The 18,472-nt window shown below is 52.1% G+C and overlaps 7 protein-coding genes across 7 annotated transcripts; 4 read left to right on the top strand and 3 right to left on the bottom strand.

The window, feature by feature from the left end:
• Positions 1-1,156: 1,156 nt before the first annotated feature.
• Aud_001379 (uncharacterized protein) lies at positions 1,157-4,488 on the top strand (the record flags this gene model as incomplete). The annotated part of the gene is made up of 6 exons (XM_043286878.1): positions 1,157-1,200; positions 1,274-1,383; positions 1,447-1,838; positions 1,898-2,183; positions 2,243-3,302; positions 3,357-4,488. 6 exons carry the CDS (start codon positions 1,157-1,159, stop codon positions 4,486-4,488), a joined length of 3,024 nt encoding a protein of 1,007 aa, XP_043142813.1.
• Positions 4,489-5,208: 720 nt separating this feature from the next.
• Aud_001380 (coronin) lies at positions 5,209-7,503 on the bottom strand (the record flags this gene model as incomplete). Its single annotated transcript, XM_043286879.1, has 9 exons — positions 5,209-5,451; positions 5,502-6,207; positions 6,266-6,727; positions 6,797-6,900; positions 6,959-7,007; positions 7,061-7,203; positions 7,263-7,322; positions 7,386-7,414; positions 7,470-7,503. The coding sequence occupies 9 exons, from the start codon at positions 7,501-7,503 to the stop codon at positions 5,209-5,211; spliced, it is 1,830 nt and encodes a 609-aa protein (XP_043142814.1).
• Positions 7,504-8,275: 772 nt separating this feature from the next.
• On the top strand, positions 8,276-11,274 carry Aud_001381 (putative kinesin family protein (KlpA); the record flags this gene model as incomplete). Its single annotated transcript, XM_043286880.1, has 6 exons — positions 8,276-8,293; positions 8,352-8,475; positions 8,533-8,883; positions 9,298-9,429; positions 9,480-11,041; positions 11,098-11,274. The coding sequence occupies 6 exons, from the start codon at positions 8,276-8,278 to the stop codon at positions 11,272-11,274; spliced, it is 2,364 nt and encodes a 787-aa protein (XP_043142815.1).
• A 211-nt stretch (positions 11,275-11,485) lies between these two features.
• On the bottom strand, positions 11,486-13,145 carry Aud_001382 (translation initiation factor eIF-2B subunit family protein; the record flags this gene model as incomplete). The annotated part of the gene is made up of 2 exons (XM_043286881.1): positions 11,486-12,953; positions 13,024-13,145. The coding sequence occupies 2 exons, from the start codon at positions 13,143-13,145 to the stop codon at positions 11,486-11,488; spliced, it is 1,590 nt and encodes a 529-aa protein (XP_043142816.1).
• Positions 13,146-13,632: 487 nt separating this feature from the next.
• On the top strand, positions 13,633-14,318 carry Aud_001383 (GFA family protein; the record flags this gene model as incomplete). The annotated part of the gene is made up of 4 exons (XM_043286882.1): positions 13,633-13,845; positions 13,903-14,064; positions 14,117-14,237; positions 14,287-14,318. The coding sequence occupies 4 exons, from the start codon at positions 13,633-13,635 to the stop codon at positions 14,316-14,318; spliced, it is 528 nt and encodes a 175-aa protein (XP_043142817.1).
• A 64-nt stretch (positions 14,319-14,382) lies between these two features.
• On the bottom strand, positions 14,383-15,081 carry Aud_001384 (phosphoribulokinase/uridine kinase family protein; the record flags this gene model as incomplete). Its single annotated transcript, XM_043286883.1, has 1 exon — positions 14,383-15,081. The coding sequence occupies one exon, from the start codon at positions 15,079-15,081 to the stop codon at positions 14,383-14,385; it is 699 nt and encodes a 232-aa protein (XP_043142818.1).
• A 2,700-nt stretch (positions 15,082-17,781) lies between these two features.
• Aud_001385 (HHE domain protein) lies at positions 17,782-18,417 on the top strand (the record flags this gene model as incomplete). Its single annotated transcript, XM_043286884.1, has 2 exons — positions 17,782-18,012; positions 18,067-18,417. The coding sequence occupies 2 exons, from the start codon at positions 17,782-17,784 to the stop codon at positions 18,415-18,417; spliced, it is 582 nt and encodes a 193-aa protein (XP_043142819.1).
• Positions 18,418-18,472: the final 55 nt, after the last annotated feature.

Genomic DNA, 18,472 nt, shown 5'->3' on the forward strand with positions numbered 1-18,472 from the left:
ACTCACTACCAAGGCTTCTCGAACATTTCTTTCTGCATCAACCCTCCCCCTGATCTTCATGCATCACTCTGTTGTTGTTTTTTTCGTTCTAATTTCATTTTTGGTGACTGACTGCTTTATGGTCTATTCTCTAATCATTCTGATTGCCGTCGAGTACTTGAACAAGCCTCTCATCGCCACTTCGCCCATAAAGGCGTCTCAGACGGACAGCGCGTTGATTGGGCCTCCTAATGCTGGGCTTGGTTTCAGCGCGTAATTTTATCCTTCGAGTCACTGTCGATGATGCAACTACTGATCCAACAATAGCCTTATAGGAGAATACCATGGTTTATACTTTCTTTGATGTTTTTCAATGCTCCTCCATGTCCCAGCGTAATCGACTCTGCATGTTTTCAAAACAACAAGATTTCTTTACATCTTGTTAAAACTTATACCACGACTGCCGATGATGATAAAAGAGCTCCCAAGACGCAGGAAAGACAAGTTTCAGCGAGCAGAAACCAAGGGGTATCGCCGCTGATCTTGTCCGAACGTACCTCCGTGTCGATGAAGGTGAAAATTACTTGATCTAATCTGATGGCGCGTCGTTGGTGCTGTTGCTGGTAGCCTAGCGGCAGAACAGCGTTATCCAACGATGTTTCTACCTTCTGTAGCCTTGAGTCATGGTGATATTGGAGCCAGTTAGACAAGGCCAGCGCAGTAGTAACGTGCAACCAAAGCTTCAAATTGCAGAGATGGACAGTGTTGGTATGCATAGTTCAAAATATTAATTGTTCAATATTTGCATGTTGTATCTATCCCTATTCCGTAAAGCAAATGCAGATAAAGTCTCTACGGAGCTTGGGCGGGGAGCCGAAATGGGACCTGAAGAGGGGGGAAAAAAGGAATAAAAAAAAGATGGCCGGATCTTTATTTCTCCATGCCAACCACCTCAAGTTCACCACCAACCAAATTTGGTCAACAGATAGATTGCTCTACAAGGCAACGCTCTATATTGGCTTCCGGAGCCGTTGAGATGGATATTACCTCATCTTGATGGTGGACCCAGGCGTGATTTTTGATACTGCCATTTTGGCCTCTGTTTGCCGGTCGTGAGCCCAGGTGCTGCGCGATTCTTCACCTTCGTTATTATCATCGACTAGCTTGGAAACTCTCAATGGCTGTGGCGGACCAGCCTGCGGGCTTGATGGACATCGCAAGGTGAGTGCATGTTGTTGTAATCGAGGTCTGTAGGCTATCTTCCTGGTCTAATTTGCCGATTTCGTCCCATCAGCTCCCTCACTCAGGATGAAATACCATTCAAGCTGAGATGCGCCATCTGCAACAAACTTGCCGTTAATGCGTTCCGCTTGCCTTGCTGTGATCAGGCCATATGTGAGAACTGTATGCACCTGCCAGTCCCGAAAACAACTTGCCCTTTACATCTTTTGACCTCCCGATCTCTAGGCCAGATATCGCTTCCGGAAACTTGTCCCGTTTGCGCACATACTCCCATTTCCTCCGACCTATGCAAGCCGAACAAAGCTTTACGGACGACCCTCAAAGCCTTCCTTCGCACGGAAGAAAAGAAACGCGAAAAGGAGCGACAATCTGCTACGCCGGCAATCTCGAATGGAGTGACGCCTGCAGATGTGACTCCGGCTCAGTCGGAGACACCAGCCGTGTCCGAAACCCCTACAAGCAACACGGTGGCAGAGATACCGGAGGGCAAACTTCACAGTAGTGAAGTCGCAGGGGACGAGTCATCTACTTTTGTGACCGTTGCAGAGCCGTCGGACACCGTTGCTGAGAGTGTGGCAGATATAAATCAAGCAGCAGTACCCAAGCCTTCTGGTGAAGTATGTTGTTTATTGATTACTTCCATGTATTTGGCGATGACTAATTCGTTTTGATACAGAATGAGCAAGCTGAAAATGGCGCGGTCGAGGCAGGTCATGCAGACGAGGCTACGGAGGAAAACAAACCTGGCGAAGTAGATGCGACGGAAGAGCCTCAACTCTCCCAACCTGCAGACGAAGGGATAACTCAGGCCCAAGGCCCGACACCGATGTTTCCCAATGCCATGGGATTCAACATGGGACCCGGCGCCTTCCCAAATATGGCGTGGAACAACGCCAGCGGCGATTTCAACCCAATGGCCCAGTTCATGGCTAACGGCATGTTCAACTTCCCCAACCCAATGGGTAGGTTTCTCCTCATCTTGTCTCTTGAGAACATTCAGACACTGACATGATGTCTCCAGCAATGTCTGGTATGGGAATGGACCCAATGGCCGCGAATCAGGGTATGCTTGGAGGCTACGGGATGAGCATGAATGGCATGAACAGTGGCATGAATATGGGAATGAATTTCGACGCTGGTCAAGGGATGTATGGGGGATGGGACGGCTCTCAGAACAATATGTGGAATGGAGGCCAAGATAAATTCAATCCAAATGCTTTCGCAAATGGTATGGGGCCGCAGTATGGGGGTCCTTCTGGATTTGGCGGATATAATATGTCTCAACCCAACGGAGTTCATGCTCAAATGCAGCAGCAACAGTTCCCTAGCCAAGATTTTCAGAACGGGTACTATGGCCCCGGTTATGGCAGAGGCAATTTCCGAGGCCGCGGCCGTGGATTTGTTCCTGGCGGCCGTGGCCGTGGCGGCTTTGCTGGGCATATGCAGGCTAATTATCCCCATAATGCTAACTACGCAGCGTTCCAAACCCCTAATTCTTCTGACTTTGATCAAGACACGACAGGCCAGTCGCAGGAAGGTGGCCCCGCTGGAATATCGCAGGACGATCCCAGCGCCACGGAAACCGACGAGACACAGATTGCATCCGGCGATGGACAAGCGAACCGTGACCAAGAGCCGTCAAAGGAGTCAACTTCTTCTCAGGAAGCGTCTGGGGATACTGCAGCAGAGGCTATATCTGCAGATAGACCCGCTGCCGATGGGAATACTGAGCAAGAAACCCAATTGCAAGGGATCCCTACTATCGACAGTCTTGATCGGTCCAACCCCCATTTTCAAATGATGCCCAATGCTTCGATGGGCATGCCTGGCCACATGGGAATGGGCTTTGGACGAGGCTATATGCGCGGACAATTCTCAGGAGGCCGCGGGGGTGGCTTTGGGGGTGCTCCTTATATGGGTGGGCCAAACATGCAGCAGGGACCGCGGGGTCCGGGAGTCGAAGGAGCCCCCGCCGCTCCCAGAGCAATGCGTGAGGGTCTCCCCAACACCAGTGTTCTGAGACAACGGAACTATTTTGCTCAGGGACGACCTTCAGGTCCGTCACTAAGAAGCGAACAGAGGTAAGTCGTACAGCGGCTTGTCAGTCTGCATTGTAACCTGACATATCGATGTAGTGCAACCCCAACAACGCCCCACGAAGACGCACGGACCCGGACCAGGTCGAAATCGAGATCAAAGTCAAGATCAAGATCTAGAGCCAGGTCTTCCTCTAGAGCGAAGAGTCGATCCCGATCTCCCGGTCCCTCCGAGGTGAATGGCCGTCGCTCTGTCCGTCAGCGCTCACCAACGGTGGATAAGGATGCCGACGATCGCGGACGTAGACGTGATGCACCCAGAAGACCCCGTCGAGAAGACAAGTACGACGAGCCATCCGCGGCCGAGGATGACCGCCGCTCTCGTTCTCCGTCTATTGATTCTAAACGATCGTCTCACCGACGGGACAAGGAACGGGAGGGCAGAAATGCACGTCGGTCCCATCGATCCCATCGCCGTAGTCGCAGCCGAAGCCGGAGTCACAGCCGCAACGGAGATTCGCATGACGTCGATCGTCTTCAGCGCGTTCTAGAGGAGCCCACCTCCCGCTCGGAGAGCAGAGCGTCCGTCTCGCGGAAGGACCGCTCCAGTCGCCGCGAAGAAGATCGTGACAGAGACAGGGACCGAGACAGAGACGCCAGACGGCGGGGTCGTGACCGTGATCGAGACAGAGATCGTGATCGCGATCGTGACAAAGAAAGAGAAAGAGAGCGTAACCGCGACCGAGACCGCGACCGTGACCGGGATCGCGATCGATACCGTGAACGCGAAAAAGATCGCGATCGTCACCGGGACCGAGACCGCGAGCGAGACAGAGATCGGAAACGCTCTCGCCGCGACCGAACCCAGTCTCCCGCTGACAGTGACTATTCCTCTCGCCACCATTCCCGACGCATCAAGCGAGACCGCGAGGACGGCAGCGACAGGGACAAAGACAGCACCAGAGACAAAGCACCAGCCAAGACCTCCGAGCCCGAGAAGGATCCGCATACGCTAGAGCGTGAGGCCCGCAATCGCGAACGAATGCTCAAGGAGCAACAGCGGCGGGAAGCAATGAATGCAGAGAGCAAGTCCAGTCGCCGGCGCGATAACCGACAGGAGCGCATCCTGGCCGGCGGCCGTCGGCTCAGCTACAAGTATGAAGACGAGGAGCCGGATTCGGCGCGTGCTGCGCGTGTGGAACGAGAGCGAGAAGCTAGTCGATGGGCGTGATCTCAAGACACTTGAGATCTCATCCCCGCTACTAGCTAGATAGAGAGCGCATGCCAGGCAATTTATGAAGCGCTTGACCGTGGTGGTTCTCATTTTGCGCTCGTCGCACAGTTACCACCCGAATTGCATGTACATATACGTTGAATAGTACTAAATGGAAGTACCATCACTCGGACAGTGATTCTAAGATGACATAGCCGTAACCCAAATTAGGAGTGATATCCTTATACGTCAAATAAGATAGTGACATTCCATGAATTGCTAAGCAAGCCCATGGCTTACCACTGCGGGAGGTCCCAGTTGAGTCGCTATACCTAATGGGCTCGTCCAACGCAGGCTTGGCGGTGTAAAAGGAATCTAGGCTAATGGCCAATGCGAACTGACCAGCTTGGATATATGGATAAAAACCTTCTCGGGAGGCTGATTGTCGATGCTTGGATGGTGTCATCGTCAAGGCGTTACAACTTAGCGTTACCCTCATATGGCCATCAACCTTTATAACTACCCTGCATGCCTCAGTGATTCAAAACGAAAAGGAGAGTAAACTCGATATGAAGTGGTATTGACGTTGCAACATGCTATAAGCCCCCGAGAATATAAGACACCGAATATGGTTATGGACAAACGAAGAGGACGGATTCTTTTAGGTTGCGAAACGTCCCCGACGCACACAAGTTAGAATACACTACATGGCAGAGGCTATCACGGAAAAGAAATCGGCTAGCCCAGCTTGGCCTTGAGAGATTCGATCTCCGCAGTCAGGTTCTGCATCTGCTCCGCCTGCGCTGCAATGATCTTGGTTTGCTCCGCGAGCAGGTCCTTGATGGCTGAGACCTCGCGGTGGACGGCGTCGGCGGCAACAGCGGTGCCGGACTGAAGAGTCGAGCCTACAGATGCAGGGGGGGTTGTGGTGGTAGGAGTGGACACGGTAGGGGTGCTTCGTTCTGCGGCGACGGGAGAGGCCTGTTCTGATTAGTTCTTCGCCGCGGAGGATTTAGAGGAAAGAAGCTCACCGGAGCAGGACTGGCCTGCGACTTGGCCTCTTCCTTCTGCTGCCATGGGCTGGTCTTTATCGAGGGCGAGGCGTTATCCGCGGAACGAGCAGAACGCTCAGTTGGCTTGGAGATTTCCTCAAAGCTGGAATCATCATCCACTGGCTCGGCATCGTCTTCCTTGTCGGCAAACTTGTTCACCATGGCAGCCATTGAAGCACCTTGCTCCTTCATGGACACCTCCGGCTTGATAACGGGTGTGGGCGTCGAGACGGGTTCAGCGGCCTTCTTTGCAGCGACAGGTTCGGCGGGCTTGGGCTCAGGTTCAGCCTTGGGTTCAGGAGCACTCGTAGTAGCAGTAGGCTTCTCTTGTACACCTGTGACCTCCTTCAGACCCTCGCCTTCGTAAAGGCTGGCCATAGAAATCTTGGGAGGGATGGCTTCCTTTCCAGCGAACCATTCCGAGGGGCCCATAGCGGGCTTCAGACCGAAAGTAGGGGGGTAGATATCGTCTTGGAAATTTTCTGACCGGCGAGGGACGATGAAGGAGACTGGTTCGATGTAGCTGTCGTTGACAGTCTTGAAGGCGCGGGTAACCTCATTCTCGTGGGCGTTCACACCTCGCTTGGGCATGAAAGCGATACCACGCTGGGGATCGCCGGACTTGTATTCAGCAAGGAATTCGAACTTGTCATTTTCCAATTCGAAGTAGCGAATGTTGCCATCGCTAGTAGTGGTCAGTACAGACCATCGTAGCTGAACATCGTGGAGAAATCACAACTCACCCTCTACCAGCTAGGTACAGACATTGGGTACCATCGTCCCAGAACGGCATGCATACACCAGAGATCGAGTCAAGAGTCTTGAAGCCGTTGATGGGTTCGCGAGGGGCACGAATGTCCCAAAGCGCCAGCTGGCGATCGCTCATCTTGGAGAAACCGGTAGTCGCAATGCGATCGCGCTCGCCCAGCCATACAACACGACTGTTCTTCGCACCCGAGTGTCCCTGGGTTTCGTGAGCGGGACGCTCCTGGCGAACATCCCAGATCCGCAGCTTCTTGTCTCGAGAGGTGGTGACCAGCAGGGAACCATTAGCGCTCCACGCTTGAGATTGAACAATATCTCCCAACTTCAACGTCAATTTGGGGGCACCGGCTTCGATATCCCAAATCTTAACAGTGAAGTCGCCAGAGGCAGTCGCGAGGATGTTTTCTGCGGAGGGGTTGAAGAGCACGTGCCCAATCTTCCTGCGACAGAAATTAGGACCGACATGTCCGGTGACGGATCAGAGTGTGAGGGGACTGGAGAGGACCAACTTCGGGTGACCGCTCAGCTTTCCAACGGGCGCAATGTCTTGTACTTCGTCAGGTTCGACGTCCGGTCGGAGAGTGAAGCCTTCGGGAACTCGCCAAAGCAAGACCTAGAACAGAGCCAATATGAGTTAGTGCACTGGAAGCAGAGAATTATGATCAACTCACCTTGCCGTCGTCGGAACCAGAGGCGATCAAATCATCATTGAAAGGGTTCCTGGAATGTGTTGGTTCTCCTCGCGAAATTAACAGTAGGCGACGGATGCTCACCAGTCGGTGTCCAGAACGACTGCGGTATGACCCCTGAACAGAGGTATTCTCTCGGGTAGCTTGCCACGCTCTTCAAGTGGAATGACAGCAAATGCACCACCACCACCAGCTTCCCAATTCACGGAGAGGTACCGAGGGTTGACCTAGTTTGGGGGTTAGACTATCTTCAGGGGTGGTAATCGGGATGCCGGCGCAGGCGGACCTTGACAAGGTTGGTATCCCAAGCATTTTTCGACACGCGAAGGTTATCATAGCATTGATCCTGCGCATTGAATGAGTTGTTGCCAGAACGTGTGATTATTCAGGAGTTTCTTATTGTAAATACCTTTCTCGTCGGTCGTCCGAAGACGTGTCCTGATACCTGTCAGATATGCGGGCAGCCTGAGGGGAAGGGATCGGTCAAGCTCACGGTATTTGGATGAACGAACAAAGCGACCAGACATGGCACCGACTTATAGAAGAACAATACAATGAAAGTAGATATAATGCAATTAAAGGCACAAGATGCAGTTGAGGAAGAAAAAGGGAGACCGAGTATGTAACTGTATCACGGGGGAGGGATGGGGAAAGCTGTCGGCCTGCACACACGAGTCCAGCCGCCGTTCGTTAGTTAGTCCAGACAAGGGAGGGAAAGTGGGTGCCCACTGCGCAGTGGGCAGGTGGTAAAGAAAGGAGCACCAACGAAGTATTGCCGTAAACTCGTAAAGGATTCGTACTCGTAGAGACAACTGCAAAGAAGACAGCAATCAAAGTACGAAGTAAAATGGACAAGTCAAGGACTCATTTACAACGGTTTTGCCTTTCTATTATTATCTCGAGGAGACCTGCAGAATGAAATGAAAGAACAAGAGGGCCTGATACGCCTTGTCCAAAAAAAGACTAGTGCGTCCCCGCCGAAAGATAGCTGAGTCAGCCGAGTTTGTTTACCGCTTTCCGTCACTCCAGAAACCAAAACACATTCGATCATCGCAAACTGTTCAGCTCACCTAAACAGAAGACTACCTACATTAGTCCCGACTCGCAGTCCATTTATCTTCCTCCCTTCGCAGCTCCACCTCCTGACATGTCGCAGAGCCAGTTGATACACTGTTGACTCTTTGTCTTCTCTGCAGCTCTGAGACACACTCATTTCTTCTGCACACTCTTTCCATCCGGATGTCATAGACCGGTATTTCCAACAGTCTACGGTGAAAATTCCATACGCAATTGACCATCATGGAGAATGAGTATATGGTAATTCGACCATCTCGGTTGATGTGTATCAAAAAGGCTTACCTCTTTTCACGAGCAGGCGCAACCAAAGCCGACCACTAAATCGCGCATCCCCATGGCTGGCATGACGTCGGGGATGACCAATTCTCGCTCTGGTTTGCCCCAACCTGGCACAATTGCGAGCAAAACGTCGAGTCTATCGCGTATGTGAACCACAATAGCAATCTGATAGAGCGAACTTCACATTCTTACGGTAACAGACACCACCCGCGCTAGAAGCGCTACACAGGCCCCCGAGCCCAGCAGATCTGGAACAGGAAGCCTTCCTCCGTCACGTCCAGGCACGAGTATGGGACGAGTTCATACTAGAACTAATTCCTATGCATCATCAACTCTGACCCGATCGGCCTCGACTGCTTCGCGGACTACCAGAACCAATTTCTCCTCCACTGTTGGACCCGGATCACGACCTCCTTCCCATGCGCCACGACCGCACACCTCGCTTGCTGGTCCCCGAAAACCGACCGGTCACTCCATCACTCGGCCCGCAACGTCATTGGATACCCATGAAGAAGAGGATTTCGCTGCAAGCATTTTGGGAAAGAGAAAGGGTAGGCGGCAGTCCCTATTTTCCCTATTTGATATTTATTCCCACCCTGCGTCTATTACGCCGCATAGTAAAGACAGGAAGATGTCATGCGATTGGTCTGGCTCGCAACGGAAGCTTTTTGGTATCCAAGAGGCCCCTTTGCGAATTGACCAACTCGGGGCATCTCCATGTCCTGCTTTGCATCAGTCGGAAAAGGACCCCGTCTCCCATGGCATACTGGACCCAAAATCTCTGCATCCCGCGCAGGATGGACCCATTAAACCCCCTACCTCAAAGATCCCCGTATCTTCCCCCGTGAGACAGCCGTTAGAGAAGCCTGCATCTCCCTCCAAATATCCCCCTAGGAAATCGAAACCACCTATCCTACCATTTCTGCACAAAGATTCTTCGATCAAGACGTTTAACTATTCTACAGGCGCCGACTGGGATCAGGCTACGCGCGAAAAGACAATGGAGGAGTTTTTCAACGCTTTTGTGTCACGAGTCAGCCAGGCCGGACAAGAGAGTTTCGGTCTGAAAGAGACCGTTGAATTGTACAAAACCAGAGGTGAGTGCGGATACTTACTCGCGCTGCAAGTGTGCTCACAGTTGTTACAGTGAGCGAGTTGGAGGCAACACGAAAGGAACTGACCGACACAACCCTCTCATTACGGGTGGAACTCGAGACCACAAAGGGCCGACTAGACGCTGCCGAGGGAGCCCTGAAGGACGCTAGAAGGGACCATGAGATCGCCATGGACGATGCAGAACGCCAGCAACGCGCCGAAATCGAAACAGTCAGACAAGAGAGCAGGAAGCAGCTGCAGGCACTAGACAACCAGCACCAAGACGAAGTCCGCGAACTTAGGCGCCAATTCGAGCAGCAAATAAACGACGAAAAAGCTGTTCGACTTCAAGAGATCAACCAAATCACCTCGCAGACTGCGCTCGACACGCAACGTTCTCTTCTTGAGCTAGAGCGAAAGGATAGGGAAATTGCCAAGCTCCAGCAAGATTTACATGCTGTTCGAGAAGACCTGGAGCGTGAGCGAAAAGCAAATCACGATTTGCGGCAAACCCTGGACACCGCAAGCTGCAACAGTGTTACGCTCGAGTCCACGGCTCGCGCATTGAAGGCAAGAATAGAATTCCTGGAATCTGGACGCGAAGAGCAGTCTCAGGCCTTCGAGCGTCTCAACCAGCAGATGATGGATGCTCTGGCTGAAACTGAGGCGACAAAGGAGAAGTTGAGGAAGGAGGAAACTTTGAGAAGAAAGCTGCACAATCAGGTGCAGGAGCTCAAAGGCAACATTCGGGTGTTTTGTCGAGTGCGCCCGTCTCTAGAGTCCGAAGTTGCGGAAACCGCTCAAATCGACTACCCGGACCAGTCAGAAGAGTGCAAAGAGATTTGTCTTATGGGTCCAGAAGAAAGAAGCGCTCTCGGCACTGTTACCCGGAAGAACAACAATTTCTCCTTTGATCGCGTCTTCGGTCCCTCGACTCAGAATGCTGAAGTGTTCGAGGAAATCAGCCAGCTCGTACAGAGTGCTCTCGATGGGTACAATGTCTGCATCTTCTGCTATGGCCAGACAGGCAGTGGCAAGACATATACCATGTCTTCCCTTGATGGCATGATCCCCAGGGCAGTACATCAGATCTACCAGACCGCTCAGGGCCTGGAAGAAAAGGGCTGGAGGTACACCATGGAAGGCAACTTCGTGGAGGTGTACAACGAAAACTTGAACGACCTTCTGGGCAAGGCGGAAGAGTTAGACAAGAAGAAACACGAGATCCGCCACGATATGCAGAGATGCAAGACGATGATCACGGACATCACCACTGTTCGGCTGGGGTCGCCGGAGATGGTAGAATCTATTCTGAAGCGAGCTGCGGCGAATCGGTCCGTGGCGGCCACCAAGGCCAACGAAAGATCTTCTCGGTCACACTCTGTCTTCATTCTCAAGCTCCTCGGTGAAAACCGCATTACAGGCGAACGCAGCGAGGGCACCCTGAACCTGGTTGATCTGGCCGGTAGCGAACGGCTCAGTCACAGCCAAGCAACCGGGGAGAGATTGAAGGAGACACAGAACATCAATCGCAGCCTGAGCTGCCTTGGAGATGTCATTGCAGCCCTTGGACAAGGAAAGGAAGGTGGACACATTCCCTACCGGAACAGCAAGGTTTGTCTTATTTCCCCCTCTTGTCAATGTTCAAGCTTACTGACTCGGTTTGATAGCTCACTTACTTGCTTCAATTTTCACTGGGTGGAAACTCCAAGACTCTCATGTTTGTTATGTGCAGCCCGTTGCAGGCTCACCTCGCAGAGACATTGACTAGTCTCAAATTCGCTACGAAGGTGCACAACACACATATTGGCACGGCAAAGCGACAGACTCGCGTTCGTGATATTTAATGATACCTTTTCCGATTTTGCTTTGAGTCCAGGCAGCCTTTATGATCCAGGCAGGCCTTTGATCAGCCGGTGTTTGGCGTTGCTTTGCCATGAGCTGTTTGAAGATATTACCATTCTGTGACGCTTTCCTTTGTGGCTTTGGTGCTGGATTTGATGTACATAATAAGAATCTATTGAATTGATGGAGTCGATTTGGTAAAATATGGTCAAATCATAAGTCATCAAAGTATTTACGTGCCAGCTTTCCTAGCTGCTGTGACTTGTTTCCGATGGCTGTCTCATCGAGAACCCCTTCGTCACTCACAAAGGCGTCCACCAACGTCAACGGAACCCATTCGAAATAGATATTCTTGACTTGGACAGTTGCCGAACTGTCCCTGCCTGTCTTGGAACTAGTCGAGCTATCTTCGAGCACCTGTGTACCTTCGACCATCTCATTGCGCCACGCACTCAATACCTCTTCGGGGTCGTTATCCTCCACCTTATCTTCCAGTATCCCGTCGTCCCCAACCACCTTTTCCAACCCACTGAGGACAAAGATCTTCGCGCTTGGCGTGACATGCTTCGCACTGAGCACGACGGGCAATGACCCTGTTTTGTTGCTTACGCCCTTAGACAAACAGATGCGGTCAGCACCAAGGAGAACGATGTCGATGTTCTGAGCGGCCAACGCAGCCGCTGCATCTGTGTAGATTTTGATATCGAGTCTCTTGCCCGGCCTCGAGCGGAACTCAGACTGGAAGCGGGAGTAGAGAGAGGAGGCGAGGGTAGCGCCTTCGAAGAGCGGTCTAGATTCGAGGATTCGCAGTTCGAGCGTGGGGATGTCTAGCGCCGCGAAGGCGTCGAGGATGCTGTCTCTTGTCGTCGAGCTGGCGGATAAGGTGAGCATGGTGATTCTGTCTCGCTTTGGCTCCGTCGTCAGAAAGGTCGATTGGAGGTAGGAGGTGAATGCGTCTTTGAGGCGCGCGGTGTTAGCTTTCCGATTTGCGAGATGCGAGTCGATGGTGGAGAGTATCCGGTCCCGTTTCTGCTCCTGCTCGGTGCCCATGGTTGGATGGTTCAGGATCTCGTCAACGGCTCCCAGCACCGAGAGGAGCGCGTTGAGCGTCGCGGCGCCCATGCTCTCCCGGCCGTTCTTGATCAGATGCCATGCGGCCATGCGCACCGTCGTCCACCACCTCTCGTCTATCTCGTGCGTCTGGGCGATTACCTCCCGGAACGTCATCAGCGCGATACTCGTCAGCTCGTGCGCCCCGCTCTTATGGTCCTCGCGCAGCGTCTTCAATCCCGACGCGAGGGCCTCCCCCGCGCGCTCGCCCATCCCGCACTCGGGGAAGACGCGGCGTAGCGTCTCGTGGAGGCGCGGCACGCCGCCGAAGGCCTCGTCGTCGACGATGGAGGCCGGATCGTGCCATTCCCAGCTTTCGTGCTCCCAGTCGGTCTGGATGGCTGTTTCGCCTTGGCCGCCTTGGCTTGGGGGTTTGAGTTTGAAGGCGAAGGGGTGGACGGTCCATTCGCGGTTGACAGTGGAGTCGCTGAAGGTGAATGGTTTCCCGACGCGCCAGAGGGTGAGGTTTGCCGGGGTGAGGGTCGTCTCTTCGTGGAGCTCGCGCCAGGCGGCTGCGAGGGGGTCTTTGTCAGTTCGATCGATGGTACCGGAGATTGGGGCGAGGTGATGCCTGTTAGGGTCAGTGGATCTTACATTCAACCAGAGGAGGGGGGAGGGGAGGGGAGGGGTATAGGGCTTACGGATATGTCCTTACTTTATCGCTGCGGCGAAACAGAGCTACCTTGGGCTTCGAGGACTCGCCGTCTGGAAAAGTGAAGATGAGCGACGAGACGACATCTCTTTTCTGCTTCTGGTCTGTCATTTTGATAGCGTGCGGGGGGGTCGTCGAGATCAACCCCGCAAATCTCCTGGGGGATCTCGACAGGTGGATTTTTCTAGTCCCTGGGATAAGTGCAGAAAGCTTGGAAAAGTACCAGTACTTTTCTAGAAGCACCATGTAGAAGCCACACGCTGATGTCAAAAGAGGAGCCTGGAGGTGGAGTAGTTGGCAGCCATTTGCATGCAGGCGTTTTGTCATGATCACATCACCGTCCCCATATGTCCAATTGGCCAGTGGCCAGCAAAGAAGCAAGAAGGTTTGATGATACTAGCTCTATTTACATAGGTCAAGTCTCTCGCTAAAGAGATGGTTGAAAGTAAAAATGTTTATACTTTCAAAATTTGAGTTATCCTGCCCACGAGCTGCAGTGACGTCAGCATCCCCCAGTAACTATATATCAAGCTCTCAAAGCCACTTTGTATAGCATCATCTTTTTGGATATCAGCAATTGGCAAACAAAGACAACCGTATGAACCGCCTCTGCCTTGTAAATCGCCATCTCTCCAAGATTCCCAAAGCCAAATACACTCCTCGCAAAACCTACCAAGCCATCTCAACTACAACATCACGAACCATGCCCCAATACACGGGATCCTGCTACTGCCGCAACATCAAATATGAAATAACGCTTGACTCCCCAGACGATGCACGAACCTCCCTCTGCCACTGTTCAAACTGTAAAGTCAGTTCAGTTTCACCTCTGCCCTGCTCGCAATGCGCAAGCTAATGAATTCCTCAGAAAGCATTCGGAACAAACTACGGCCTAACCGCCAAGATCCCCAAGGATGCCTTCAAACTGACCGCTGGGAAACCCAAGGAGCATGTCGGCGATAACGGGTCCGGGTCGTTGCTGCACCGGGAATTCTGCGATAATTGTGGAAGTTTCATTCTTGAATATGGGGTGAGTCGGTCTGGCAGCATTCGAAGCCGTGTATAGATGCTAAGAAGGACAGGATGCGGTCAAGGACCAGGCCCGGTATATCTGCGTTGGGACTCTAGATGATCCGGAGGCGTTGCCGCCCAAGGGGGAGTTTTTCTGTAGTTCGAGGGCGAGCTGGATGCCTGAGATTCCGAGTAAGTTGTTCTTCTTTGCAGAGATATGGACAATAGCTGATGGCTATAGATGTGTTTCATAAGCAGAAGATCAAGGAGTAGACCATGATGTAAGGTATAATGAGGGTTCAGATGTATTATATCCAAATCTGCATTTGTATGAGTATCAACAACTTGGCTCAGTCACACTGTGAACAACCATATCAGGAGCGATCAGCTTCTCCCGAATGGTAACCGCATTCAAATAATCGTTGCTGTCCACTCTCCGAAATCCATCCTCCAACGTCGTCTCAATCCCCGCCAGGACATGCCGTCGCGCGACTCGTTCTCGCGCTTCCTGCAGATCACTCTCGACGAACACCCGGTAGTCGACCAGCGCAGCTACCTCCCGCCATTCAGGCTCGTCAAGCAGTAAATAATTCCCCTCAATGATCACGATCTCCGCGTCATCAGTGATAGCAATGCCATTCTCGACCGGGTCTTTAGCCTCGTGGTCGAACGAAGGTGCGTAGATAGTCTCTGCTGCAAAGGTGCGGGGCGTCGAATCAGCCCAATTCCGTAGCCGACGGACGAACTGGACGAAGCGGGCCGTGTCAAAGGTCCAAGGAGCCCCGCGGCGGATATACGCTTCTTCTCGATTTGGTAAGAGGTCCAGCGTCGCCCGCGACAGATGGAACCCGTCCATGGAGAGCAGAGTAGCGCGTTTTGCTGACGCTTGCGCGTTTAGACGCCTGGCAACGGCGGCCGCGGTGGTTGTTTTGCCGGATCCCGGGATGCCGGCGATGGCGACTAGGAAGCGATTCTTGCTATGGGCATTGGCTTTCTGGCGTATTGTCTCTGCGAGACGAGTGTATTCGACTTCCATCTATGCCCGATTAGTTTCCGGCAGAGGTAGAGGAAATGGCAGGGCTTACCTTGTATTTGTGGTAGGGTCCCTGAGCGACGCTGGTGTGTATGAGGAGGCATCCACAGAATAAAATCACAGCATGCTACAGGAATCAATTGTAGAGTCTGAGAGTGAAGTTTCATATCATTTTCACTGTAGGTACATATTTCAACACCCCGTGTCCGAGCCTGTAGAGCGGAGACGGCTCACAGTGCTCCGACAGCAACATGTAGTGACCTTTCCCTTTCGGTAGTAATCCGAGTTGATGCAAAAGATGCGAGGCGGACTGCGACAAAAGGCTTCATGTACTTTGTGGTCTGAGGGGGTGTCGTGGGCTCGTGGCAAATGGTCTCGGGGCATGCTGCTCCGTGAAAGTGGAGATAAGAACAGGCTCGCATATAAACGGAAACTGTCTTCTTGCTGATCATCATTTTGCTCAGGAACACCGATAGCGCCATTTTCTGAAAGAAATCGTGGATATCTGGAGATAAGTCCAATCGCCGCTGCATGCATGTACCAGGATCCAGGTGTATTCCCCCGCTTTGTGCGGAGGAGATACTCCCTTGCGATAACTTTATCTAATCAGGGGACTGGGGGACTTCAAAATGATCGCTGTGGCACGCTACGCATCGCCAGTGACAAAAAGAGAGTAATTCCCTATCTAAATTGTCAATTCACGTGTTGAACTGGCTGTATCATCCCTTTCAGCAGCAACTTTGCTGCTGCAACTGCATTGACGTTCCTGTTCCTTGTTGCAAAGCTCGAGACCGGCTCGATTTCTTCATCGTCTTTCGTAACGGTGCCACGTAGAAGCATAAGATTTGTTGATCAAGACAGTGCGAGCATCGTGGTTGCTGCCTGTCACAAGCTACCCCCCATGTTCGACAGGCTTTACACGCGGGATTCTCCTCGTCCGTATTATTATCATGAGACGACTGCTGCTGCAGTCCACTCCCATCAGCCGTAGAGGTCGTTTGTGTAGTGAATGTGCTACCCTTTCGAGCTTGTCGAAGATTCGAGGGCTTAGCCTGGCTCTCCTGTGTGCTTGAGCCGTCGATCATCAGTGTCGACCAGAACCATTGTAAGAGGCATTTCCCCATGCTGGGCCTTCGTAGACCGTTATGGTGGTGTGGTTCGTATTCTGTAGAGTTTCCGACCACCAAGCTCTCAGGTGCTGTTGTCAGATGGGAGTCTGGTCCTGATCCGGGTTCGTGAAACGGGAATCTGGGAAACAGAATATAACATTTAGCTGAGGTCCTGGGGAACACGAGGACGGGGTTTTAAGGATTCTCGACTCACCTTTCATATGCATATGTAGTCGCCATGTCGAAAGATCAGCGGCGCTCAGATATTTAGATCGACTCTTTTGCTATCGATCCAACAGGCAGCAGCTGCAAATGCGCCAAATGTGACAATGAGAGACGTGAATGTGATCCGTCACGCGAGGGCTCAACTCAAGGCACAAGACCACAACTCGGACGACTTTGAAATTCAGGTGAGATACAAAAGACCCCTGTCAAGAACAGGAACTATCATCTGGATATAATTTTCAGCCCCAGAGAGCGCGGGGAAATAGAGCCGAATATCGTAGGTGCCCTGGGCGTCCATACCAATGAGGCTGGACGGGACAATTTGGACACCCCCACTGCGATCGGAATGCCAACGCACAAACAATAGAGAAAGCAACACGAATAACTCATGCATTACTACCCACAGCAATAGCCAAATAGAGACTGTGCTCTGTCAGGCACTGGTTCTTACCGCCAACACGTCGCACTCAAGGAACGTCGAATGATGGGCGGGTCATACATCCGAATTACGTCAGGCAGTCATCCATCATTGCTCCGTTCCAAGGACGCGACAAAGGCCAAGATGTGACTTTGATTGACTCTTTCAGAGCCTATTAGCCTTATGTAATCTAGACTGAAAGAAAGCGAGCGGAGAACAACAGCCATCAATCAGTCATCGATCCATTCTAGACTCTTGGGATGATGTGTCGGCTAAAGCCCCGGTTGGCCAAGATTGTTCCCATAAGCGGTCCGGATCAGGATTGTCGCCAATCCTTCCATGAATGGGATGGCGGGGTGTCCGTGTACCTGCGCCCAGACTGTCAACCCTTCGCTGTAAGCCAATATGCACACCAAAGCTCTTCATGGCTCTGTCAGTCCCAGGATCGTCACACTTTGTGGTCGTTCTGGGATTACAACCAAGCAGAGAGCCTCAGGGCCCAATTCGCTGGAGTTTTCCTGTCTGTATAACCATGACAGCGCCCAAAAGCGCCACTCTTCCGTCGATCCGGGCATTTCCCTTGCTTCAATGCCTCCAATCACATGTGGAGCCCGACTCGCTGTCATAGGTACCTTAGTACCGTCACAGCTTACTGCCCAATGACCAGTATTCCATGATCGTGATTTGGACCAGGGGCCAAGCAAACACTGTCTGCGATGGGAACCGGGATCAAGAAGGTACTATCAACAACTTTGTGACTACCAGGCAATGGATGTCCTACGCATTGATGCTCAGTTGTTGGTGTCGTGATGTTTACACTGTGCCATAATCCCATGGTCGCGATTGAGGGCATTTTCATCGAGGGTGTTTTAATGCAGTTCTATTCCTGAATACGGAATGTCACTATGCATGCCAGTGTACCTGAGCAATCGTTAATGCTAAACAATCAACATGGGCCATCTTATGGATGCGATCAAAAAGGACCACCGAGAGCTTGAAGAATACTACAACATCATCGTGAGCTCTGGAGATCCCGATGAGCAAATCCGCTTCCAGAACAAGTTCACCTGGGAACTCGCCCGCCATGCGATAGGTGAAGAGCTGGTCGTGTATCCTGCCCTGGAGAAATATCTCCGAGATGGCACTGAGACGGCCGATAAGGACCGTGACGAACATCAGACGGTACTAGCACAATCTGCTAGTCTATCTTCTGTCATGACACTGATTGCTGTACAGATCAAGGAAAAGCTTCAAAAGTTCCAGGACATGCATCCCTCCGATCCAGCGTTCATGCCGACGCTCAAGTCTATGATGGCGGACCTGGCCAAACACATCGACGAAGAGGAAACCACTGACTTTGTCAAGTTGGAGAGCGCAATCACCCCCAAGGAGAGTGAGAGGCTGTCCAAGTCGTTCGGCCGAACCAAGATGTTCGTTCCCACCCGGTCGCATCCCAACACCCCGAATAAACCTCCTTTCGAGACGGTGGTCGGGCTGCTGGCTGCACCAATTGACCATCTAGCCGATATGTTTCGTAAATGGCCTGATGATGTGATCAATCCCAATCCATCATCTGAAGATAGATAAATAGACATAGAATCAGAATCACTGCTCGTTATGGAGCCTTAGGACCTCAAGCTTA

This window comes from Aspergillus udagawae, assembly GCF_001078395.1.
Source record: "Aspergillus udagawae IFM 46973 DNA, scaffold_1, whole genome shotgun sequence".
Lineage (NCBI taxonomy): Eukaryota > Fungi > Ascomycota > Eurotiomycetes > Eurotiales > Aspergillaceae > Aspergillus > Aspergillus udagawae.